This window comes from Falco naumanni, chromosome 2 (genome assembly GCF_017639655.2).
Source record: "Falco naumanni isolate bFalNau1 chromosome 2, bFalNau1.pat, whole genome shotgun sequence".
NCBI lineage: Eukaryota > Metazoa > Chordata > Aves > Falconiformes > Falconidae > Falco > Falco naumanni.
In genome coordinates, this window is record NC_054055.1 from 21542678 (window position 1) to 21570166 (window position 27489).

The 27489-nt window shown below is 37.2% G+C and overlaps 1 protein-coding gene across 1 annotated transcript in view; it reads left to right on the plus strand.

The window, feature by feature from the left end:
- The window catches only part of CWF19L2 (CWF19 like cell cycle control factor 2), an 84251-nt gene that overhangs the window by 15320 nt on the left and 41442 nt on the right, over positions 1-27489 (plus strand). The window contains exons 2-10 of the mRNA XM_040583967.1: positions 220-330; positions 1040-1159; positions 2594-2701; positions 5019-5138; positions 6653-6746; positions 7876-7991; positions 9525-10237; positions 15427-15523; positions 19225-19314. Coding sequence (XP_040439901.1) covers positions 220-330; positions 1040-1159; positions 2594-2701; positions 5019-5138; positions 6653-6746; positions 7876-7991; positions 9525-10237; positions 15427-15523; positions 19225-19314 — 1569 coding nt within the window. The remainder of the gene's footprint in view (positions 1-219; positions 331-1039; positions 1160-2593; positions 2702-5018; positions 5139-6652; positions 6747-7875; positions 7992-9524; positions 10238-15426; positions 15524-19224; positions 19315-27489) is intronic.

Below are 27489 nucleotides of genomic sequence, written 5' to 3' on the forward strand. Positions count from 1 at the left end.
CTAGAGGAGCTGCAAAGCTGTAGCTTGAGGAAGGAGGATGCATAATATGTTTTAGCTAAATTTCCCCTTCAACATGTAATCCAAAGGGATTTTTATTGCAGTCCTCTAAAAGGAGAAGTCTTCAATATTTTATATGGTTGTGTCTGTGTGGCTTACAAAGGTGTATCTGTAAGTGCATGCTACAGAACTCTGCCTGATTTTCTTCTCTGTTCATTTTAGGCCAAATTTAGTTATGAAAAGGAGCAGAAGCGCAATCTGCTAAAGCATCTACGAGGTGAAGATACGTGGATGCTTGCTGATGTGAATGAACGTGTGGAACAACTGGAAAAGGTGACAGAACTAAATCATTGAACTGTGTTGTTAGCTTTACAGCATATTCATATGAACAAAAGGCTTTGAGGGCTTTAAGACTATCTTTAAAAACCATCTGATTTCTGAATTCTTTATTAGCTTTTTCTAAGTAGAAATAATCTTCTACTCAAAAAAAATAAAAATTTCTGTCATTCGATTCCAGCTTTAATTGATATCAAATGCAAAAGAGCAAGCACTGCCAGACAAGAATAGTCCTGTGGGAAGAAATCTGGGGAATCCAAGGCTTTGTAGCAGTCCCTTTTGTGGTCATTCACAGGAGAAGCCTTAATGGAACCTCTGAATATCACAGCCTTTTAGTGTAGAAATCTGTGCAGGTATTCCGACAAAGGACAGTTTTGTATTGATGATGCAGTGATTCCCAAAGAAATAATTTCACCAAAATAAATGTAGGGTGGAGGATAGTCTATGTATAGTTATAGTGCCTTAGTTCCAGTGAAAAAAATATTGAGAGAGGGAAGAAAAATTGGTTATGGGTGTGAGTCTTGTCCTCCCTGCACCCCCCCCCCCCCCCAGAAGAGAGAGTGAGGGTAGTAGAAGAAAATGTAACTCTACCAAGCTGTGTGTGTTTTGCCTTTTTCAGTGTGGTTTGGTAAGTAGGTTGTGATTGTTTTTCATGTATGTGGGTGATTTGGTTTACTGGATCTCATTTATGAATGTTTACTTGCAGGAACATTCTGTGCAGAAAAAAAAGAAAAAGGATAAGCATTCAAAAAAAGCTAAGAAAGAAAAGAAGAAGAGTAAGAAACAAAAATCTGAAAAGAAGGATGATTTACTTGATAGTTCTTCGGTGAGTAAGAAACTTTAAAATGCTTTAAAGGACATTTTTAAAACTGCACCATTTTAGTCTCTGTGGGTACATATGGTTAGTAAAATTACGACTCTTACCATTTTCTGTTGTGAAGAATCTGTGGCAAAGTTTGTCTTTTTCATATACAGAGTATTTAATCAATTAAAAAGATGCTGTTATGGGAGTGCTTGTGAATTTTGTAATACTGCGTTCACTCGTTGGGAACTAAGGGATTTATAGTTTTTCAGCAGAGAGAAATTGAAAAAAATCCTCATTCTAGGACAGAATGGAAAAATTAAGTTTCCCTGTAGTCAGTATATGGTAGAATGATGTGTCTAAAATTGCACATTCTTGACTTTGATTTTAAGCATGAGTTACTGCTGCCTATTGCCGTGGATGTTCAACCATGGAAACTCCCAACAACAGAGGATTTGTATGGGGGTCTGAAGTAAGGCTCAAACTTGTGCATTTGAATCTGTGAACAGGTGCCTTCACATTGAGGGGCACTCTGGCAAAACAGTACGGACACTGTATTAAAAATCTGGGTGCTGCTTTCTGGCTACATTGTATAAAGCATCCTCCCAGCATTTTTGTGCAAGTCAGGTGGCACTGGTTTGGTTTTTTTTAATTAGAATTTTTTTATTTGTTTCAGAGTCTGTTTTATTGAGTGACAGAACATGCAGTTTGAGATTTATATTCCAGGGACTGGTATCAGAGGTGAACTATTTTTCAGTGTGGGAAGTAACCTAAGGCACAAATGTCGTGCATTTCCCATGGGAGTCATCAACACACCTCAGATTACATCAGTGAGACTTAGGATACAACACAGTCCTGGCTGATATCTTCAATCCAAAGTCTATTATTCCCATGACAAATTGATGTAAAGAGCAAAGAAACTGTGTTCAGTGGGGTCCTATTTGCTTCAAGTGTAAAATCTCGGTATACTGTTTGCAAGTGCAGGCAGTTTGATATGAAAACAGGAGGAGATAGCATGTATAGTGCTTTATGTTGTACTGTGTTACTGATTTTACTTTTTTAATGTTAAACATACCTAGTAATGAGTTTAGGGTATTTTTATTATTTGATTTTGTAATGCCATAAAAACAATCAGTTAGGGGTTTGTTTTTATTCTGACAGTTTTAATTTCAGCGGTGTTACGCTAATAAACTGCCAGTATGAATCAGTGTTATACACTGTGATGTGATGGGCCTGTGAACTATAGTGGAATATTTTGATTGTGAAGGGACAGTCTCCTATGGGAATATTAATATTCTATTTTTATTATCAGTATTTTAAAGTAATAAATAGTATTATAATGGTAATGCTAATCAGGATCAAATTTGATTATCGATATACTTGGTAAGTATTGCATTTTATCAACACATAATAGAATGTTTAAGGTCTTATTATTATTTACATTAAACTCTATTTTAGGATTCTTCAGTTGAATGGGTTGAGTCAAATGCATCACAGTCAGATAACACAGAAAAGGCTTGGAAGGTCAACAAGCAATCAGACGCTGTGAAAGAACCCTCACTGCAGGTGAGTAGTCTGATAACTATTCCAGAAATAAATTCAGCATGACCAAATGTGAGACGTGCTTAGGTTTCTTGACAGCTCTCTTGCAGCGTGTTGAACAAAACATATTTTACAGACAAATGCCTTTGTTTACCTAGGTAGATGTTACATTTCATTCATCGGAAGACTTCTCTACCTAGTAGTTGCTTAGTATTTAACAAGGTACTAGACTTAAAGTTGCCTATCACCAATTCCTTTAATTGTGTTTTGAGGCTCTTTCTAGCAATTTAGCTTGCTTTTCTTGAAGAGGTCAGCTTAAAGATTTTGACTAGACGTTATTTTTTCTGCATAATTTCAGTGGCTATTCTACAGTTGAATTTTTGCTTCTGTAATGCTTAAACTGATAGAAGGAAGAGAGATGTAGAACTGTTCAGCAACAATATTTATGGAATCAGTGCCTCTTTAGATCTTCCTAGGTGAATTCCGTGCCCCATAAGTAGTGTTTATTCTGGAAAATGGAGTAATTCTGAAATGAACTGCTGTGATTTTAGTAACATAAATGTAGTCACATATCACGACATCCTCAGTTGTGTGAAAATGATGATTTTTAGTTTAGTGTCTAATTCCACTCAAAAAAAGTCCTCGTTTCTCATTTTGAATTTGTGCATCTTGTTACGAGAACTAAAACCATCTCTGAATCATATCTGTCTTCTTGGAAAAGTATAAAGTAATGAAATACAAATCCTTATGTATGTTGGTAATTTATAGTGCAAAATCAGTTTTTTCCAAGCATTTCTTGTATAATGTATGCCCTGGGCTTGTCTGTTTTTGGACAAAGAATGTACTTTGAAAGGAATTTCCTGGTCATCCCTACTTTTTGTATTTGGCTTACATTATGAAGAAGTCTTGGAGCATGTAAATGCATCTCCTTTTTGGATTAAACTAAATTAGAAGATATGTTCTTAAAGTGCAGCTACGGTGCTCCATGGGACCAGTTTTGGACTAGTCCAGAGTGCTTACTTAAAAAACCCAAAAAACTAATCCCCAAACCACAGATCTGAAGCCTGTATAGAAGAGAGTCAGGCTGTTTTCAGTGGTGCTGTGACAGGACCAGAGGCAATTGGCACAAACTGAAACAGAAGAGTTTCTGTCTGAACATTGGGAAACAGTGTTTTACTGTAAGGGTGACCAAGCGCTGGTACGGGTTACCTGGAAGGTTGTGGAATCTCCATTCTTGCGTATATTTACAGGCCATCTGGATGTGGTTTTAGGCATCTGACTCTAAGTGACCTGGCTTGAGCAGGGAGGTTGGACCAGATGACCTCCAGAGGTCCCATGCACATCCACACTTCTGATCCACGTTGCTTGCTAATGTGGGCATAGATACTGTTGAAACACTTATAGATTATTTTCAGTTCCTTCTCTTTCTTAGAGGAGATCTTAGAAGTGGAATGTTGTGTTCCACCTCGGAAACTCTTGTGTGTTGTCTAATATAATTTTTAAATAACAGAGACAGTGTGACATATAACATCTATTTGGATTGACAACTCATACTTGAACCCTACTGAAGATACAAAGAATTTTCTGCAAGGACGTATTTCAAAATAGGTGTAATCTTGCCATTTTCGTTCCTATACTGTCCACAGAAGTGTTCCAAATACTTGTTTTCGTAGAATAGTTCTTCATAATGTGTCTGTAACTGCTTTCTTTTGAGCCATCAGGTTTTGTGTGTATAAAGGTATTAGGTATATCTAGGCTTTTTATATGCTACTTCTCTTTAGAGAGTTGTCCTCATTTTTAAGGTATCCTTGGTCTGGCTTAGGTTTTGTAAATGCAGTTTTCTACTTGTTATTGTGGGTACAGTTCATAGAATTTAGTTGTGTAACTGTTTAATTTGAGGATGCGGTTAGTGCAGTTAGATGTATCTCAGGTATTAGCTATGCTCAGTTACTATTGCAGATTTTGTACATGCTAAAAGAGTTGTAAGAGGTAATGAAGTCAGAGTTAGCAAGGTGAAAAGAGATTGGTGTAGTTGAACAGTGTTCATTTAAGCAAATCATCCACACTCTATCAGGTCTGCATATTGTCTTAAATACATTGTGAAGATGTATTTCAAACAACAGAAATACACTTATGAAATTTGTGTAAGTGAATATTAAAAAGTTGAAAGATTTGGGTTCTTAAAATCATATTTGCTTTTCATTAAAATATTCCATGTGCTTGTAAAACCAATACCATTTATCATAGGTAACATTTGTCAGTAGTTGCAGTGGTTTGATTTGTACCGAGGCCATGTTTTTGTTGCCAGTATGAAGACTGATTCTTTTTGTTTATTGTAAAGAGAGAAGAATGGATGAATTTAGACTTCATGTCATTGAAAACCACACCAGTAGCGGCTGTCAGAGGTGAAAGACACAAAGAAAAAATATTGGAACGACAGAAAGCTCAAGAACTTGAGCAGGTAGGAGGAACTTTTTGCTGCATGTTACTAAATTTTCTGCAATGAATGAACCAATGAATTGGTTCAAATACATAAGTCAGTATAGTTTTTAAATTAATGCCTGGTGTGTTGCATGATAGTGATTTTAATTAAATTGGTTAGTTATTTGTTCTGTTTGGGATGGGAGGGGTTCATACAGCAGACTTAAAGAAATCTTTAAACCATCTTCTAGGTAAGAAGAAAGCCAGTTTTGTATGTACTGAGTTCTGTAATATCTGAAGGACTTCCAAGACATTTTACTTAATAACAGCGACATACTGTTCATCTGGCCTTGTTCCCCATGGTGTGTGTGTGAAAGGAGCACCACTGTTTGGTGTGAGAAAAGCTTACCTAAGCACTGTGTTTAAGCACAAGGTGCTGAGGCTTGATTTTTCCTGAAGAAAGAATTCAGAGCAGTTGTTGTGCCTTTCATGCTGCAGTTGTGCATGAACACATGGGTGGATTAGGGCCCAGATGGGGAAGGGGTTGCTGTCATTAGATTAGTTCTCTTTACATACAGTTGCTGGCTGCTTCATTTGTTCATTCAGCTCCTTAAATGCAATGTAGTCTGATCTGAAAACATAGCTGGGGATGACTATGTAATATTTACTTGTCCACAGATCTCACAGTAGACCCTTTGTTGCTGTTAGGTTTTCCAGTCAGTTACGTTGTAGCTAGGAACCAGATTGACCTGGCGCACTGTTCTTGAGTAGTATGCAGTGCTTGGGTTATTGTCTTTTGAGAGGGGTTTAATCTTTTTTGTTTTTTCCCCACATAATATTTCACCAAACATTTTTTTCTGAACTGCTGAAGGACCATTTAATATGCAGATCTTAAAACACCAGAATGTCAGCATGTGCTATACAGTTAATGACAATTTGTATGTATTCTTGATTCTAGAAGAATACGATTTTTCTAGACTCTCTCACCCAACCACTTGCTCTCTATGTGGGTTTATACCGTGTTTTGTACACCAGAATGTCTGTCCTTTCTTTGATACTCAAAAAAACATATACAACAGATGCACACAGCTTGCCAGTGGTGGAGAGGAGTTGATGATATAATGTAAACAAACGGAAAATTTTGTCAGTGCTGGAGTGCCTAATCAACGCTTTTCTCCAGTGAACTACTTTGCCTGCTTCCTGAGGTCAGGTGGCAGAATGACAAAAAGCAATCTACTGTAAGGGTGAAAAGCAGTAACTTGAGGTAGAAGTAAGAGCCCTGCAAACAGCAGTGTTTCAGATGCAAGTCTGTAATACTGCTACACTGGCAATGCAGCCCGACAGTAAAACTGCTTCTGTGTAAAAAGGGTGCCAGCTAAGCACATGTTTGAGAGCTTTGACTCAGGATGGTGAGTGACGTTTATTTCTACTGGTGTTTAAATAGCACAAGTCATGAGTAAGCCGTTCTATTCCCACACAAATCTCACAGAATTTATCAAGTATTCTAGAAAATACAAACCATATGCTATGCACACAAAATTATTTCTGTTTTAGGCCATGCTATCTGAAAGAGAACTCAATCCCTATTGGAAAGATGGTGGTACAGGTTTGCCACCAGAGAAGGATGAAGCAGCTTCAGTTAAGAAAGGTAAATGGCAACTTTTAGTAATAATTTTAGACTTCTGTCTCAGGTCTCTGTGTTGCTAACAAGTTACTACTAATGTTGACTTAAAGGGATTATGAATAGCATGTAATAAAGTAAAATTTGGATGAAAATTCAGTAGTGAATATTGAGTTAATATCATTGTATGTTGTTTTGCAGAATTTCTCTTCAGTGTTGTTTAATCTTGAGTGATTTGACCTTCAATATATTTAAAGAAATTCTCAATTTTTAACTAATTAAAGGAAAGCATGATTTAACCAAGACAAGATAAATTGTCATCTTATTTGGTTCCTTTCATTCCATTACACAAATTATCATTTTAAAATATTCAACCACAGAATTCTGTGTCACATTGAAATGAAGTACATTACAGATGCAGTTTGTGAAAAATATTATTTCTGTAACCTTTTCACTTGTTTCCATACCCTAGGGTTATCCTGCCTATTTATTTCCAGCAAGAGCAGTTAGAAAAACATTTTTTTATAATGTCATGAAGCATTTATTATGTGTTAAGAAGAGTCTTTGTATTCTGTCAACAGGGAACAGTAGGGTCCCTGGCTTTTCTCTTTGGGAGCCTTTCCCTGTGGGCAGTCTCTTCTGCAAACCATTAGCTTCACTTTTAGGAGTCATAGAAATCAGTGATCTATAAGGGGTGACAGGTGTCAGTGACTGTGTCCTGAATGTTAAGACCACTGTTAGATTCTCAAATGGAAAGTAATGGGTTACTCATTAATTTTCTGCGAAGGAGAATGCACTTGTTGGTATCTAAGGGGTATACCAGAGAATGGACACAGAAAGTGGAAACAATAAGAAGGTTCTTTAATTTCATAAAAAAACCCCACAACTTCTCATATGCCACTCCTGTCTTGGAAACTGCTTTTGCGTTCTATGATGAAATAGAGAAACTTAAATTAAATCAGTGGTATTACTAAGGTATATCCAGAAGTAACTCATAAAAACATGTAATTATATTATTATATTCTATTTTTCTTTTGCACCCCTTCCATTTTTTACGCTAAATTTAGGTGAAGGTTCACTGTCACATACAGACCGTAAGCTTAAATAGGAATACATACTGAGATATAAAATGACCTCTCGTTGATTTCTGCTTTAGTTACAGTGGTAGAAGATGATGGATTAAGTTGGTTACGAAAATCATACCAAAGGATGAAAGAGCAGGCTGAGAGAGAGAAACGAAATTTTGAGGAAATTGTGGCTGAGAGATATGGGGTAAGGATCTTCAATTAATTTTTTTCATACTAATAGATGTTTTGAAAAGGTTACATTCATGTAAAGACACAAAAATTAATGTAAGACATAAGGAAAAAAACAGGAAAAACCAGCCTCTGAAGCTTCTCTCAAGTGATGAATAGGTTAAAGCTGCCCAGCCTTTTATATATATTTTTTGTTAAGTATTTTTTAATATATGGGGTCCTATAGCAAATGTAAAATAATTATCTTCTACATCAGGAGGTTCAAATGATCCCAGTTACAAAGTACCTCAGTGCTTCCAAAGTTATGATGTATACTAGAAAATCTATTTTGTTCTCCTGCGCATAGCAGATAATAATGCACATTGTGGACAATAACAATGCCAAGATAATTTGGAAAGCTGTGTCAGATTTTACTGAATATGAATCTTCTGGCTTGCTTGCTTTTGAAGGATTTAAGTGTCTTCACAATTTATTTTTAATAGAACAGTCTGCCATAACAACATTAACTCTTTAAAGCCTCCTGTATATTATATTATTGTCTTTAAAAGCATTGGTCAAAGGCGTGCGGTATTAAGTCTTGGCCGTAGTATAACTTTTGAGTTTTCTGTGGGTTTTTTGATTAGGCTGGTTTTGTTGTGGAAATTTTGGATAAGATAGTATGACTTCATACTATTGTCTTGGAACTGAATTGTAGTTACTCCTGGTTGCTGATCACCATATTGGTTTCATCAGTGGTAGAAATTACTTGGTGCCAGTGGTTATAATGAATACTATTAAGAATCTTTCTCAAGAAACTAGAGTTCAAACAGCATGAACCACTCTGGCTGCCGAAGTACAGGATAGTGATTGAAAGAGATCCCTGCTGGATATGCTTTGGTGTGTAATGTTTTGAGAGAGAGGGGGATGGGGGGTGGGGAAAGTAATTGGTGGCTTTTACTTCAGCTCAACAGAGGGAAGAGGAACAGTCCACATTTTGCATAGTTGCCTAATGGGTAGAACATTTGTCCAGAAAGCCAGAGACAGGGGCTCAGAGCCTGTTTCAAGCTAAAGAATTTGAACCTGCTATCCTGTGTTTTTAAGAGTTTAACTAGATTGTAAAATGGTTTACTGGCAATGTCAATTGGTTCTGTAGAAGCTGAGCATCTGGTGAGCATAAATGCAAAGTTCATGAGTAAGAAGGAGGAAGCCTTTCTTCTTAGCTCAAGCCCCTAATCTTCAGGTTGCAAGGAGGAGACAGTTCTGAGGCTCTGGACCCTGTTCTCAGGAGTGCTTAAGCACTTTAACTTTCATCCTGTGCCTCTAAAGTAGAACTAGTCCAAGGGAAGGGATCAGAAAGCCTTCCCAACGGAGCATGTTAGACATGGGGCTGTAAGTTCCCTTTTTTTTTGTACTGGTCTTCCTTTCCACTCCATTGTTCATGCTTGCCCCTTTGCACAGTGACTCGTTTTCACAGAATGGTGCCTTTCTTGTAATACTTTGTAGGGAAGTTCACAATACTCCATGTTCTTAAAAGCAGTATGACTTTGGGTTTTTTTTTCTTTTCTTATAGTCAATGGAGGTATTTCAGTCACGATTAGAAGAAGCTGAAAAAGTTGCATCCAGAAAGGAAAATTACCATAGAGGTGGAAGATGGAAGAAAACTGACTATTTAGAAAATGAGAAAGAGAAGAAAGAACACCATATGAGGAAAGAGACACGAGATGAAGATAACAGGAACATGTCTGGGGGCTATACTAGGGAAAAGTATGGCAAGGGATGGGCACAAGAAGACAAAGGTTACAGAAGAGATATATCAAGAGAAGACCAAGAATGTGGACACAGTAGCACAGACTCAATATTGAGAGGCTGCAGCTCCAAAACAGAAAAATACTCTGATGAAAAACGAAGCCAGGAAAAGAGTTCATCTCTAAGCAACATGAAACACAAATTTCTGAAACCCTCTGAAGATGATTTATCCTCTTACAGTGCACCTAGAGACTACAAGTCACAGCAGTCCTCTTCCAAACTGCCGGTTCATAGTTCTTTGGGCAGCCGTTTCCAAAAACCTAGTGAGGATACTGCACTGTGGACCAAAACACACACAGGAGATAACAATGAGAAATTAACATCTGATCAAAAATCATCAGGTACTAGGGAACAAACTGATGACAATAGTTGGGAAAGAACTCGAAGTGATGAAAAAGAGGAGTCGCGACAGGACTACCCAAGTGATATATCTGAGAAGAAACAAATGTTACCCGATAGTAAAACATCATGTTTTAGGTATTTTGCAAACATGTTTACTTGTCTTTTATTTGCTGTATTTTTCATGGCAAAGTATACTGGAAACACTGCCTTCTTTGTAGAGTATTAGATCTGATCATATCAGATCCCTTTAATTAGAAGAAAGCTAGCCTCCCAGCTAGGGGCAGTTAAAATGGACCACTGTAGAAGTAATTGAACACACTCTACTTGTCCTGTCTTGTCAGCATATTTGAGAATTGCTTATGTTAGAATATTTTCTGCTTCTTTCTGATGTTAGGTCGTACTGCAGTAAAATTGGCCCCTTAGGCAAAAATCCTGCAAAACAGTATCTTAACTGCTGTTGAATTTGTAAAAGACAAACTTGAAATGTTAGGAAATGCTGACTAAAAACTGAAATAATTAATACAGCAGGGATGTGTTTGCCACCTGTGAGATGAACTCGTATGCTAAAGTAGTGGCATATAAAAATTAGTAGAAGGTATTGATTAGAAAAGCACATTTTATGTGGAAAAGAGGAGAGATGAATAGTAGTTGGAAGAGAAATGCAAACTAATATATGGTAGAAAGTTCAGTTTGCCTGACTTGCTTTAGTGAAAGACAATGGAGAGTTGTAAGGAGAGGTCATCAGAAAAGTAAGTTGTAGATGGCTGAGCTTTTGCTCTGCTTGAGGCCACCTGTTCTACAGTATTACCAGCTTGCTGGTTCTTCCAGTGATAGGAGTGGTGTGGTTATTACTGTGAATGCTTTCCTTCAGAGCTTCCCAATAACAAGCAGGCATGTGCAAAAGTATTTTAGAGTCAGGATGGTGTTATTTAGTTGCTTGGGAAAGCTGGACAAGTAAATATTCTTGGTTAAAGTATGAAGAAGGATGGTAAGATTTGGCTGGAAACAGCATTTGATGAAATGTGATCAAGTGTAATTCCTTCTTTCTTATAGGCTTATGTCAGTTATTTTTGGAAAAAAACTTATAGTAGGGTTATGAATTTAACTTTGTTGGATTCTAATAGCAAGACAGTACCTTAAAAGTATTTGTTTTATTTACAACTGTTCCTACATGTAGTACTTGCAGATTCCTCACTGTGTATTTACAAAGAAAAAACGTACATTAAAAATGAGCATGACTAACTAGAAGCAGGTAGCTTAGTCTACACAATTCTTTGCGTTGTATAGGTTGAGTAATTTTTCCACATTTTCCTTGTGATAGTTCCTACTTTGATAGGAGCCAATGAAATTTACATTTTCTTTGATAGTAGGGAGATTAAGCGAACATCAAGGAAACAATTTATCTTATTTATTTATTTATTTTGAAACCCCCATGAGTTTAAATAAATATCATGGCAGAGGAGTAGTTCTGGATTCTGGCATGAATAGTTTGTATGCACTGTGGGAAGTCCTACTCGTGTTTGTCATGTCTTGTTTTATTGTTTATTTTAGTATTTGCCTAGGTGTTACTTTGCTGGAAAATGAGAAAGAAGCCTTTATAATTGATATAGCTATCCTGAAAAAAAGATCTTGTGTCATTAAACCTGTAATGTATGAGATATTATTAGATATTCAAATTTAGTCGTTCTCTTTGCTTTTCTAGATATTGCCCTGACGTGCTGGGGTTTGCCGCTCTAAACGTGCTTTTTAAACTTCTGATTAGAATGAATCCCTGTATGTCTGAGCTGAAGCCTATGAGACTTCCTCAGCTCTTGAGTCCTGGCTTGTTCATGACTTTGTTCAGGTACAAGGTCCGCACAATCCACAGCAGTTTTCTGCCTGCTTTGGGTAGCGTGTTGCTTTCCATAAGGAAACGTAGTTATTCATGTAAGGAGGGATGTTGTGATGAGCTGGGAGAGTGCATCTGCCTGCGGTTCAGGCACAGACTCCATGAATATGGAAATCTACACTTAGAACTATGAGTCTGGGAAAAAAACCCACCCTGTTATGACTCTTCTTTTTTGTGCACATAAAAAGGCATGATTATGCGTGATTAGTCTTACTTTTCACCCTGAATATCATGGATTTTTTTAAAAATAAAACAACAACAAAACTTCACTGATTAGCACCTAATAGTCTGTGTAAATGACATATAATTCTTTAGTAAGTCTACCTTCATTCTCAGTTTTGTTTCCTCTATGACTTCCAGAAGGAGAAAGCAAGACCTAATAGCTGTGTTGTACAGCTGATGGCAAATAGGAGTTCTGACATCCAGTATACTTTATTTAACTGTAGTGAACTGCTGGTTTGGGTTGGTGATTGTCCAAAATGCAGAGATGGAGTGAGAGAGACTGTGTGAAGACCCTGCATCTTGGCTTTTTGTTTTGTTTTTTTTTTGGGGGGGTTGCGGTGGGGGGGGAAGATGTGGAGGCAGGTGTTGCTTTGCGTGTGTGGTGTGATGCCCTCAGCACGTGACAAAGTGCATAGCCAGCTGCTTGCTCATCCTCCCTCCTGCACAGGGAATCAGAAGAGCAAAAGGGAGAAAAACTCATGTACTGGATAAAGACAGTTTAAGAAGTGAAGGAAAGAGACAAAAACAAGTGATGCAAAGGCAGTCACTTGCCACCTCCCGCGACCAGACTGATGCCCAACCAGTCTCTGAGCAGCAGCTGCTTTGGGAAGACTGCTCTTGCCAGCTTTTATTGCTGAGCGTGATGTTATGTGGCATGGGATATCACTTTAGACAGTACGAGGTGGCTGTCCTGGCTGTGTCCCCTCCCAGCCTCTTGCCCCACCCCAGCCTCTTTCCTGGGGGTGTACAGTGAGAAGCAGCGAAAGCTGTGAGGCTGGGTAAGCACTGTTCAGCTATGGCCAAAACACTGGTCTGTTACCAGCACTGTCACCAGTTAATTCCAAAGCACAGCATCATTACGGGCTACTATGAAAAACACAGACTCCACATCAGCCAGACCTAGGAGAACATATAATTATTGAGTAGAAGTTAGAGATGCCATTGCCTCATTGTTTTTATCATAAAAGAAGCAACTGTTCCTTGACAGTCTTATTTTTGTGGTTGGTGTTTTTTGGGTTTTTTTTTGTTAAATAATGGTGATGAACTTTTTTTTTTTTTATTATTGCAAGCACAAAACCTGTACCTTCAGCTTTCAGCTTTTAGTTACCGCATCTAGTAAGTGCAATGCAAATTGTGACTGGACAGAGCTGCAGATTTTGGGAAACTGGATTGTGTATGGAAGTGGTTTGCTTATTGAAGTTCAACTAACTGAATTATTATGATAGAAAAGATAATTATTTTCTTTTCCTCACAGTAGAGAACTAAGCATAGAAACTACCTGCTATTTTCTTTTGTGTGTTTTGTTTTACTACTGTTAAATCCAATTGTGCATCATCTTTGATATTTTAATTGTATTTCTTAGCCCAATATAATTACTGAGCTGACTTATTAGTAAAGTGGAGATCACTTAGGCCTGGAAAACCATATAGCCTCTGCTTATTAACTTAGTTATTTCTATTTTTTTTAAGCTGACTCCTAACTCCTTAGCTTCTGTGTGTTTGAGATAGCATATGACCTGTCTTCCTGTTTCTTTCAGTGAGAACTGTCTGTTTTTTTTGTAGAATTGTGTGGAAAATCCTGGCTTTTGGGAACATTTCAGGTTTGGATATGTGGGGTAGTTATCTGTTGGGAATAATTTATAAGCTGCTGCTTTATTATTCTTCCTCAAGTTTCAAGTCTTGTAATACATGTACTCTTTCTATGGTGTTGTCAGTCAGTCACAAAAAGTAAATCTTCATTGATGTGAAGGTTTGGATTAATAGGTGTTGCTGGTTCAGTTCCTCATCTTTCATGCTGACAATGTACCTTGTAAATTTTATCCCTTCTAAGGCACAGAGAGAGTTTCTTCAGCCTATAAATCAAAGTGTTTTGGACAGTTATGACACAGGTTAATTAAAAGTGCTGATTGGATGTCCAAGGGATCTCCCCAGAGGAAAAGTCCGTCCAGCTAGCGTTTGCTGAAAATCACACTTAATAATGTGACTGCCTCAGAGTTTAATTTGAGACAAGATAAAAAGCAAATCAAAACAATGTCTCTAGTCTCAAAAAGTTCAGGCGGTGATTCAAACACTAGCACCACTTAATAAAAGCACGTATGAAGTAATAAACACCTCTTGCTCTCTTTACTGAAATAGGCTGCCTTGTTTTGAAAAGTGTAGGTTAACGAGAAGGGAGAACTTCATCTTTGAGGGTTCTGTTTCTGGTGAAGTTAGTGTGTTTCTGCTGAGTTTCTGGGTTTTGGATTGGGCATCTTCAAAACAGACAAAAGTAACTTTGGTAATTTCCTCAGGGCTGAGGTGATCTGGCAGTTAAAGATTACACCATCTTCAAAGTTCTCCCATTCTTCTAACAGGGTTAGGTTAACCGTATTGAGTAGTGGGTGGATTCTCTCTCTCTCTCTCCCCCTGCACCCCCCTCATAACTGTATTCTGTGTGTCTCTTGTGTTAAACAACTAACTTTGAAAGTAAAATATCTTAGTCTTTCCTAGGGTTAGAGAAAAAGAGCCAAACTTGTTTGATGCCTCTTTGCAATAATTCTTAGAGACCTTATTTATTATCATAAGAACTCATACACTGACCTTTTAATATTAAAATTAAGATACAATACTATTAATTACTAGCTGTAGCTTCTCTAAGGAGACCTGGTATTTTAAAAATGGTACCAGTTAATTTTTTGTGGAAGTTCTACCATATCAGCCAACATATTTAGATGCAAAGATTGTACTGTGAGCAGGTACGTGTGGGCATATAAATAGCTTTAAAGTGATGGAAGGCTATTTGGCATACAGAAGAACTGGGAAATAGATGGTTTTGCTGGAGCTGTAAAGTAAAAGCATGACCAAAACCAGAAAGGAGAATTAGGGTGGGTTAAATTATTCTTTCTGCTCCTCTTTTCCTTGCTTTTTGCCTGCTCATGCCTGCTGCTGGCTCTTGACTGTTCTTTTAATGCTGAAAAAATGTTCATAGTTAGCGCTTTTCATTTTAATTGATCTCAAAAGTAGAAGGGAACATACCTTGTAAAAATTTTGTTCAAGCTTTTTGGTTTCGGAGGCCTTGGCAACTTCTGACTGCAAATACGTTTTTATAATATGTCGTTATCAATTATTTTGACAATAGGAGCATAGGTACCAGTACAGTAGGCATGTAATACTTAATTACACAAGTGAACACTACATTGTTTTTCTATGAGTTTAATGCTGATGATGTTTTACAGATACACATCAAAGGATGAGCCGCCTCAGGTTCTTAGTGAAGAGGAGATGAACAGACTGGGAGCAAGGATTGTGAAAGCAGAACTCATGGGCGACATGGTAATGTCTTTGGAAAAAAAATCATGATTTACTGCAATTGTTCTTTAAAGCTTGTAGTGATATAGTTGTTAAAAAAAAAAAAGTACTGATTCAAGCAAATAAAGTTCTGCAATTTTGATCAGGTAGGATTTGAAGGTACTGCTTTTAATGTAACTTCTGCTTTAAATGCAATGATTCATAGACTAGAGTAGAGGATTCAGGTCCCCAGGTTTTGTAGGCTAGGCAGCGTGTCCCAAACCGGTTGTTCTTTGCCTTTTTTTGTAGTTCTTAATGTCTTTTTATTAATCAGGGAGCAAGTGAAAACTACAAAGCTCCCAGTCTGTGTTACAAGGTAGACAGTATCTGGAGCTTTTGTTATTTCTTCAGCTTTGTCACAGGTAGATGCTTGTGGTCCATAAGTCTGATGTATAAGCATACTTATTAATTATTATATTGAAATGTGAAACTGAAAGGGACCCATAGGCCATTGCATCCAGCTCTGCAATGAGAACAGCTATGTAATGCTTTGTGGTGAGCTCCACAAAGTATCTACCCTGAATGAGACTGGGTCCATGGAGCTGAGATAAACAGCTGCATGTTTAATGTTGCTTTAGAATGCTTGTTTCAGACAACAACCTGAAGGATCAAGAATTTCACTCTTTTGGAACACTCTAACCTCTGGAAGTATATATTTTTTTATTACATTAAGTATGGCTGTAGTGAGTTAATTGCATTCAGTAGTACTGCCTGTAAGTTTCAGTTACAAGGTCCATAGTCTGTTAGTTTTTAAGCTATGTTTTTCAAGTGCTTGCTCTGAATAGCTGCTCTTAAGGAAGTACTCCTGAAATTTTTGAAGGATATAATAAAGTAACATTTTTTAGAAGTGAATTCTATGACTATGGACCTTTGTATTTTCAACTTGCCTATTGTGACAGTCTATTTTCACCAAAATCTGCATCACTAAGATGTAATAAATGAGACCTAATGAAGACCTAATTAACCTAATGAAGTTCAACAGAGGCAAATGTAAGGTCCTGCACCTGGGGAGGAACAACCCCATGTACCAGTATAGGCAAGGGGTTGACCTCCTGGAAAACAGTTCTGAGGAGAAGGACCTGGGAGTTCTGGTGGATAGCAAGTTGCGCATGAGCCAGCAGTGTGCCCTGGTGGCCAAGAAGGCCAGTGGGATCCTGGGGGGCATCAGGAGGAGCATGGCCAGCAGGTGGAGGGAGGTGATCCTCCCCTCTGCTCTGCCCTGGAGAGGCCCCATCTGGAGTGCTGTGTCCAGCGCTGGGCTCCCCAGTTCAAGGGAGACAGGGAACTACTGGAGAGGGCCCAGCGGAGGGCTGCAAAGCTGATGAGGGGACTGGAGCATCTCCCTTATGGGGAAAGGCTGGGAGAGCTGGGCCTGGTTAGCCTGGGGAAGGCTGAGAGGGATCTTATCTGTGTCTACAAATATCTTAAGGGCGAGTGTCAAGAAGATGGGTCCAGGCTCTTTTCAGTAGTGCCCAGCAACAGGACAAGGGCCACAGGCACAAACTGCAACAGAAGTTCCTTCTGAATATGAGGAGAACCGCTTTACTTTGAGGGTGATGGAGCCCTGGCACAGGCTGCCCAGAGAGGTTGTGGAGTCTCCTTCTCTGAAGACATTCAAAACCCACCTGGACTTGACCCTGTGCAACCAGCTCTAGGTGACCCTGCTTTAGCAGAGGGGCTGGACTAGATGATCTCCAGAGGTCCCTTCCAACCCTGACCATTCTGTGATTCTGTGAATATGTGTTACAACCTTGTACCAAATTAATATTTCTTGAGAGTCATTAATTCTTTGATTTGTGGGAAGTTTTAGGATGTTTGGCGTACAAATTTATTGCTGGATTAGAACATGGTGGTGGTCTGTGTCAAAGCCCCTATCACTTAATTTAAATTTTGTTAGAAGGTATCTATTTTATAAATATTTTCTTTTCAAACTGATTTTATGTTATGAATTCTTTTTCCACAGACTTTAGACGCAAATGTGTGTATGTAGCTTTATAAAATTTGAATATACCTTTTCTAGAAATCCTGTCCATTTGAAATTTTATCAGCTTCAAAAATGAATTAAAAGTAATGTCAAGCAGTATATTTGCTAGTAAAATATAATGAGTGTTAAATGATTTGGATAGATGCCTCCATGTTTTAATCTATAGTTTTCCTAGGTAACATATACAAAATATACTACCATGGAAAAATATGTTTATGAATATAAGTATATGATAGGTTTATGAGCGGCTGGTGTTATTCATTTAAGATATTATTTTAAGACGTTTTCCTACAGAGGAAAATGACTGAAGCTATGTATACACTACTTGCTATAAGGTACTAGTGAGGGGAAGGTTTTCCAAAGACTCTCATGGAGAGCTGCAAAAATTTGTAAACTTTTTTTTTTTCTACTGCTTAGCATCAATAGCATTGTCCAAATAAAAATTTGGGCACAAGTGTGGGTCTTTCCAATCTTGAACAGTAACTGAATAAGAGCAATTTGAATATATATATATAGATGTTCTGTGGAGAGAGTGTGATTCTTTTATTATTCTACCATTTTGGTTTATTTTTGTCAAAATCTTGTAGCAGAGGGCAACATTATAATTTTACTGTTAGTTTTATATATACATTTTTGTACACATGTACTTTCAATTAACCTAGTTTAAAAAGCCCCACAAAGCAGCACAGTAGAAATAATAAAATAACTAATCTTTATCTTGCTGCTCTTTAAATACTTTTTCATGGACTTTGTCTGATCAGATTGAAAATGCAGCTTGTTTAAACAAGTTCATTCCCACACAACATAACAGATGGTTATGTAACAACATGACCTGGTGACTGGACCTCAGGTTGACCATGTGGGACAAATTAAATCTGAATCTGTTTTTGTTACTGACTTGCTGCTTGGTGTTCATCAAATGATGAATTTTGGGGAAGCAGATATAGGCATGATTGTTGGAGTCCAATGAAAATGGCAAAGTGGTCAGAGTATAAAGGGTTGTATTTCTTATAGGTTGATCGGTTGTCACTTGGCAATTCTTAGCAAACCAAAGTATTCTGAAATGCTTGTACTTACTTAATAAATGGGGATGAGAGCAGGAGCATGAAAAACAATTTACACAAGACTGTAAACAGTTCTCATTTTCTACCTGTCATCCATTTTAATACCCAAATTAAGTTCTTAAGTACCAAAGTCACACATGTGGTGTAAAGAGATGTGAAACTACAGCAGAAATGTGAGAGCTATTTCCCTAGACCCACTGTGTACATGTGTGTGTATGTTTGTGTGTGTATATGAATATATAAATAACTAATAGGATATGTAGCATAACCTGGAAAGTTTATACACTTGATGTGTTCAGGCAGCTTTATTTAGCTTTCTATACATAAAGTAGTATCTATGCTTAGCTACACAAAGCATTTATTAGCATAACTGAATAATGTTTAAACGTAATTTTTCTGGTGCTTTTATGACAAGAAATGCTTCTATACTTTAGATGCCTCTGTTCTAAACAATTTTTATAATTTAATCTTCAGTAAAGGATTGTGTGAATTATATTGATGTTTTCTTTAGTCTTTTGTGTCATTAGAGTTTAAAAAAATCAAAACATGTACAAATAGCATGAATAGTTAATTTTGATATAAAGGTCTCTAGAAGTTTAAAATCGTTCAGCTAATGAGTACTACCACTTTCTTTGAAGGAGTTAGCTTCAAAACTTCAAGCAGAACTTGAGAATGCTCGCAAACTGAGAGAGACTCAAGGGCAGATTCCAGCAAAGTCTGGCAGAGAGGTAAGGGGAAAATATTCTTCTTTTCTTGTGCTAACACAATGGTATAATGCATGTAGCTGCTGAATTATGGGCAACATGAAAGGTACTTGGGAGAATTACAAGGTGTGACTTTAGGTGAGCTACTGTTCAGACTGGATTATACTTTTTGGTGGTAAAGAAAACTTTTTCCATTGTACTCACTTTAGCAGCTTCCATAGGAATTTTTTTTTTTTTTTTGGTAATATTTTCTCAGCAATGATATAGACCTTGCATTAAAAATAAAACTGGTAAGTGTCATGTTGTTGACTGTGCTGGCTGTTACATAACCGGTCTCTGAAGAAGCTGGCACTTCCAATGTGGCTGTTTTTAAATGGTGGTATTCAAGAAATGTATAATCTTCTTTCCATACCAACTTCGATATAGCTACAAGGAAACAGGGTCAGTATCCTCATTTGTGAGCTCTGTCCCCATGATGGAGAGGAGACTGTTAGGCAAAACCTAATGTTCTTTTTCCATTTGACCCCAATTCCACAGTGAAAATTCAGCTGCAAGTCAGCTGAGTTTGAAAAGCTACTAATATATTTTTTGAAAAGGCTTCGTCTCAGATCTCATACCTTAACTAGTATTTCTCCAGTCTTTAGTAGACAGACTGAACTGGAAGTTAATTTGTGGCCTCTTGCTGACTGCGTTGTGACAATAGTGTTAAAGTCTCAGGACTTGAATTCACAAGAATTTAAGATTACAAAAGCTCTGCGTAGGTAGGCACTGCTTCATTGCAGTGCAATTCTTAGGCGTGTTTTTCATGTATATACAAAAACCCCTGGATAAGGCAGATTGGAATTGTATAATAATACAGGAAAAAATCCATTTATATTTTTAGATTTCAAAGTAGAGGGCATGTTATGGGTGGTCCTCATAAATGTTATTAAAGACCTGTTCCTTAAAAATTGAGTCAGGAATAAAAGTTTTGGTCAGCCTTAGTTTTAACTGTTGTTTTATTTTTATCTTAATTTTTAATTAAAGGATTTTTAAAACTTGCAGCATGTAGTCATTGCCAAAGTACCAAATGTAAATTCTACTTGAATTTTCAGGAGGAAAAATAATTTAAAAAACCCAACAAGTTAAAACATATTTAGGATGAGGCTTCTCTTTCTACCTGTCTTCATCCTGACAGGGATCTCCTCCTTACATGTAGAAACACCAAGCTCAGCAATGCAAAAGTTTTAAGGATTCAGATGGATCGACTGACAGAGAAGAAATAGTCTGTAATCTTCTGGCCTGACATGGGTCCTAATCTACCTCTGGACTGGCATCTGAAAAGTGTATGGGTAGTCCAGTAAGAGCCTTACTGAAGAAGAAAGATGCATTACAGACTTGGCTAGATTGGAAATACCATGTTGCTTTCCTAAAGCCTCAAAGGGATTGGCTTAGTCATTTCTGTTCATGTGATCCTGTCCATATTCAGTTTTGCACTCTTGTGTGCTTTTTTACTCAAGCAGGGTCTGGGGACTTAACAGGGCATGTCCACTCCTTGTCCTGCATTCCCTTTAAACATGGTGAAAATGGTGTGAATACCCCTCGTCTACCCCCTCTTTTTCTTCCTCTCCTGTAGGAGCTGGACTAAGCCCCCATTGACCACTTCAGTATTGTGATTGATATAAGCTTCTTCAGAAGACTGAAATGGTTTAAAACCAGGGCACTTTCCTCTCTGAAGGATGAAAAATGTCTACCCTTGTGATTCCATGTTGGCATTCTCTGAAGCTCAGGATCTGCTTCTTACATAATTCCAGATGCAGAACTTGGTTTTTAGGTCTGTTCATCTCAGAATGCTTATTTTTATGTTAGTCTTGCAGAAACTATCTTTAGTTTGTGGGAACCAGGGCTGTTGACAGTCCTGCTGTTTTGGGCTTTCCATGGTTTGCCAATGCAAATGGTCCCTTACGGATACAACAGAGTCAATCTTGAACTGCATCATACCCCAACAGTATCAACCTCTTTACAACTTGCTGTAGGCTTGTGGTAAATTGTCAGACTCCCCAAACCATGGTGAAAACCTAGAAGTTCATTTGAATCATTTGGGTTTTAATTAGTGCCAGGGCTTGCTAACCAGAGGGTGAAAGTCTTCCTGTACTTAGAGGCTTACCGTGTCTTGTCTTACTTATGTCTTGCCTGTGCCTGTTTCATGGCTACTTCTAGCCTGTATTACATGGCTTTTTGAGCGTGAGCAGTTCAGCAAAGCTGACAGTCACTCTGTTCCGAGTCCTATCCTTGTGATAGTTGCCAGGGTAGTCTTACTGGTTTTACAACTTCAAACTGACTTCGGACTACTGGAACACAAGCACAATGTGTTTGGTACTCCTGTGTAACAAGGGCCAGCTGTATCATATGGTGTGTCTGAACAGCTCAGGTGTTCAGAAAGCATCTTGTAACAGAAGAGAAGCTGGCTTTGAAAGTGTATTTGGTACTGTATGAATTGATAGCCTTAGTCAGTTCAGCCAGATATTTTGCAAGTAAGATACGTGAAGCAGTTGCCACAGAAGTGGTTTTCCAAATGGATGTCCCATTGATCCCAAAGTTTGATAGCTTTACCTCCACTACCAATAAGAAACACGAGGGATTTTATTTCAGGCAGGTCTGTCTCTGGTCCCGTGGAGCAGCATGGTCAATGTCATGTTGAAAGATCCTGAAACATGGCTTTGCCTTGTTTTCACATGTTAGAACTGGGGAGGTAAATCAGGAAGCAGTGAAGGCAATTCTAAGTGCATCTCCCTAGGAAGTTTTTTTTTTGGTTTCTTTTTTTTTTTTTCCTTAATTAATTGAACATGGATCAATTTCCCAATTCAGATCACTGTGTGACTGACTGAAGACTCATGCTAGTATAAGGGGATGCGCCCGGGCAGCTGCGGTTTGTACAGAGGACAGGATCAATTATTTTGACAGCAGTGCTGGTTTATTCTGCCTTAAAGTGATCAAAAAAGTACAGACTGATGGGACTGTAAAGTGGTTGCTTGAATCCTGGTTTTGTTTGTGAGAATGAGGCAAATCTAGCTTTTATAGTTTGATAGATTTAGACAAGAATTCTACCCCAAGTAACCCCAAAAATGTGGTTTTGAAGTACAGTTTTCAAATGCTGGCGCTTAGCGTTTAAAAACCTTACATTTATCTGCTGATGTATTTCACCAAGCACACAGATCCTGGTAAGACTATTTTGTTACTAGTTTTCATTTTGGCCAAAGTCATCTGTAGTTTTAAGACCTGCTGTTTGTGATGCATGTAGATGTTGCAGGTAGAGACTAATAATAGCAAGAAAATTGTAAAAGATACTGAAGCAGAAGAGAAGTCTGTAGCTGCGTCCTGAGTAAGCCCACTTGGGCAATTTTGTGGCGAACATTTACCTTGAGCAAGTGGATTTTTTTTTTTTTTTTTTTTTTTCTGGTGGTGGTTGGATTGTGGGTTTGTTTTTTTCTTTTTTACTTCTTTATTCTTGGTAGTTTGTGTGATGTTTCTATTAAGTGAAGCGAACACCCATAAATAAAAATGTTACAGGTTTTCTGTGTATAAAGATATCCCACATGAAAATTCACTACAGGCTAAACCATGTTTGGATTCTTTTGATATCAAAAAGAAAATAGTAACTTTGTCTTAAACCATTTTTCAGCAGTATTGAAGTGTTTGTTCTATGCACTACCAGCCCCTATTTTGCCTAAAATTTGACTTTTTTTTTTTGGGCTGCTAGCCTTCCATGTGTCCAAAGTGCAGAAAAGATGAAAATTTATTAGTTGAGTTGTTTTTAAATTTTGTGGCTTTTGAGTAGCTTTATAAGTGGAATTCTTTTGCCTGAATTGACGTATGAATTTTTCAGTAAAATTTGTGTGTTCTTTTGAAGAGGTTAGTTTTTATCCATATTCCCCTTAAAGGTGTATGGGTAGTTATTTTGCTCTTTTGTTATTTAACAAAAAATACTAGGGAATATTGTTTGGGGGATATTGGTTCACTAAAGTTGTTATATTTTTTCCACATTTTTTTTCCCCTGCATCATCTTAAATATTTGATTTCTCAATTGCACTTTTTCTGACTTCTTTCCTGTAGCTAGTGTTTTTTGGATAAAATATCTATATCTATATAAATAAATACAAATATATACACACACAACATATATATGAAACCTAAATAGAGGATAATTGTTTCTTAATAGCCTCTGAACTGGTGTGCTAGCATAAGTATTTTCCTAGCTAGTTGTGCTAGGAGAGCTATGAAGCATTGCTCTTAATCAGGCTTAATGCCTGAATACGCAGTTGAGAAGATAGAAGTTTTCTTCTTTACAGTAAGCAGAAGGATTGTGAGAGGACATGACCATGTTTTGGGCTGCAGTAAGTTGGGAAAACCCCTCAGTAACAAGGCTGTGTGAAACACACGGTCAGACTAGACAGGAAGATAATGCAAGGTAAAAAGTAAGTTTTAGTAATATTGCTTCTCTTTGCACCTCTAAATATGTCAATATCTGATATCCTTAAGTGCATTGCAGGTTATTTTCTGTATTAGTAATATTAAATAAAGATTTTTGTCCTTATATTTATAGTTTGAAACATGAAATTAGATTGGAACAACAGTTTAAGCGTTCTAGACACCAAACAAGCCTTATGGCAAATTGGATTAGATAACTCTCATGGGGTGGAGACCTTGGGTTTGTTGTAAATGGGAAGTCTGTGGCTAAAAGCACTAAGTGCAAAGTGCATGGGTGTCTCAACTGGTTTTGTGTACTCAGCTCCCGTGAGAGAGACGTCAACCTGACTGAGTGTAGCTGTTGTACCATAGGTTTTCTGCGTTGGGATAGGTGATGGGTACTTAAGGAATGTAAGGAGACAGAAGAAAATTCTGGAGACTTCAGCATTTAAAAAATAACTTCCATGTGTTCATGGTTTACCTCTAAGTACAGACTGTTATTTTTGTTACCTGAAAGTGCTGCAGAACTCTTGAGTGCAGAGGTTATGAGGATGTCACCTCTACCGTTGTCAGTACTGGGCGTAATTTATGCTTTTATTCTGTATTTTTACTTAACAAAACATATCTGGAACATTAGCACTCCTTTGAGGCACATCATTTACGGTGGTTTTTGGTGGTACAGAAATTGGGAGGTAAAATTTCAATGAAAAAGAGGCAAAATACAGAGTATTTCAGTTGGAAGGGACCTACAATGATAATTTAGTCCAACAATGATCATCTAGTCAAAATTGAAAAGGCAGACTGAAAACAAGTGGAAAAAAGGTGATTCTCCACAGAATGGGTGCTCCAGGATGTTGTGAGCTTAAGTAGATCCAAAGAGAGACTGGACAAGTTCATGAAAATAACTCCCTGGAGAGCTATTCAGAAATGATGCCTGGCTCTTATTCTAAGTCACAAATGCAGGCATCTTTTCTTTATGTATTTTTCATTAGGCATTCACTTTTGGCTACTGCTGGAGAAGGCATGTCAGGTTTTGGTTTGATCTGATGTAGCTGCTTTTATGTTTTAATCTTAATGTAGAAAATGTTCTTTATGATGATTCTAAATCATTTATGATGTGCGTTATTTGTGTGCTTTGCCTTTTCAGTTTTTTCCATCTTTTTTCATGCTTCCTTCAATATGGTCCCTTTGAGTCAGATCTGCTAAGTGAAAATCAGTTTCCTTTTGTGTCGCTACAAACTGACTTAATTGTGTTTTAATTTTAAAATTGGGAAGTACATTGACATGATACAAAATTAGGTAAAACTAGACTCAGTTCATGGTGATGGATTAATGAAGTACAAGTGTATGCATCTTTTACAACTTTTTAATTCCAGATGAAGTATGGCCTAAAAGGAAAAAAGGCTTCTCAACCCTAAGCCTGTTACTGTGTTCCATAGCACTTAGTCAGTATGCAGGAAACAAAGTAGTCTGTGCTGAGTAATTGCTAGAGACAGGTTTTAGTAATGATGAATTGTGTTTAAAACATGAAATCAGTACAAAAGTGAATGAAAGATAAAAGGTGTGGTACTTTGAGCAAAAGAACATGGTAGAGGATGTACCCTCTTAGAGCATTTAAGAGAGTGAAGTTTTCTGTCATGTTTTTGAGAAATTGTAAGGAAAATACAAATGATTTCAGCATAGCAAATCTTCATTTGAATAACTGATTTTTTTACGAAAGTCCATTAGCCTTCAGCCTAGTATGATTAATTTAATAAATGTATTTAAAGCGTAAGGAATAAAACAATGATGGAAATAGATATAGATATACACACATACATAAAATACCTACATATATGTATTCCATAAGACAAATATTCCTTAAGATTGAGAAAAAAACTCAGAAAAAAATCTTCTGGAGTTTTTCTAATGAAGGGTATGTAGTGCTTCAGTAAAGCCTCTTGGGCATGAAAGATATCTGTGGGGTAATAGTCTTCAGTCTTGGCAGGCGCTGTATTTCACTTTACAGTAGGCATCTGGCTGACATGCCGCTGCTTTAAAGGTGAAAACTTGTTCTAGGCTACCTGTTGTGTCTGTAACACGCTCCAGTCCATTGCTATCAAGAGCTTCACGTACTTCAAATGCTTCTGCTTTTTTTTCTTACTTATTCTTCCCGAGTATAAATAATAGGAATAATTAGGTTTCCAACACCTCCTCTTACAAACTACAACTGAACACAAATTTTGATGTATTGAAGGTCTGATGTTTGGATCCCCAGGATGCATTAGAGTAAGACTGAGAGAGAATTCTGGGGAAGCTAGCTCAGTATAAAGGATTTTCTTCTTCTTCTTCTCCTCTTTGAAGAATTAGCACTTAGCATTTTTCAGAAAGGAAATGGAATACAACAGCTTGGCTTATACATCAAATCTTATTTATGATAAAATACCATCCATTGCATACCATTACATATAGTTCTGCATTGAGAGACAGCATGGAACATGTTGGATCTTTATCCAGAGAAATTATTTGCAGCACAGTTGTTATCCTACGACAAGTAAACCATTATGACAGTAGCTGAGAGGAATCAGTTGTGGAACAAACACAAAATACTATTCTGTTGGTTCCGATAATGATAATAGGGACAAATGAGAATATTTCTTTATTTTTCATGTGTTTTCAAGATTGGCCTTTTCAAAAATATCTTAAAAATGACAGTGATTCCTTGGAAAAAGAACCAGTTATCTAAAAGTAAAGTGGTATGTTTGTATATATGTGTGTATACATGTAAAATTTAGATAGTGATTAATGCTTTGGAATTGGAAGTGAAAGAAGAAAAATAATGAATGCTTCTGATATATAGTGTCTCTCTTTCTTTAAAAAAATCCAAAACCAAACAAAAAAACCCAACCCAAATCACCCTGAAAAGTAGCATTCACAATTGCAGGTGTGCCAGCATGTTTGTTTTTAGGTTTGGGAATTCAGACTATAAGCACAGATATTTTACTGCAATAAAAATATTAGATTGTCAAAAATTACCTGTAACATGTTATAATAACGCATGGTTCAGTGGCCTTTCATTGTGACATACCCAATGCAGAACTACAATGAAGTTGTAGTAATGCTTTTAGACTTACGATATATGGAGAAACATTTAAAAAATTGTTTAATACTGATTCTTGGAAAAATATAGCTGAGATACTTGTATAAAAACTAGAATGCTGGGGATTAATGATCCTCACTAAATGTGCAATAAAAATCTGTGATTTCATTTGAAACTTCAGATGATGGGGAGATGCAGCCACAGATGGCTCTTGACTTGTTTACTCTCAGATGTTTTCAGGTCATAATTTCTAATTCCTGCTGTTCCATCACACTTGAATCTTGTCTGCAGGATGGCTGTGCCATTCAGCAAAAGTTTCTGTTTTCTGTACAAAGTCTTCACTAGCTCTGACTGGAACAAGGAATAATAAAGTGGGCATACTTTAGCAGCAGCTTTAATATCATTAGTACATACTTTTCAAAAGTAGTAAGTATATGCAGTTTCTGGTGAGTGTATTTCCTGAACACTCTTGATGATGTCAGTAAGAGAAAATCACACAATTATTGATAAGCAAAAACATATTAAGACAAAGTGGCTTAACTTACTGAATGTAATTTATAGGAAATTGGGTTTTGCAATTAAGTCCTGAAGAAATTGTATCAGTAACTAAATGATGTAAAATTTCTTACTGGTTTCAGTGCATGTAACAAGTATTAAAAGGGCAGAAGAGATAA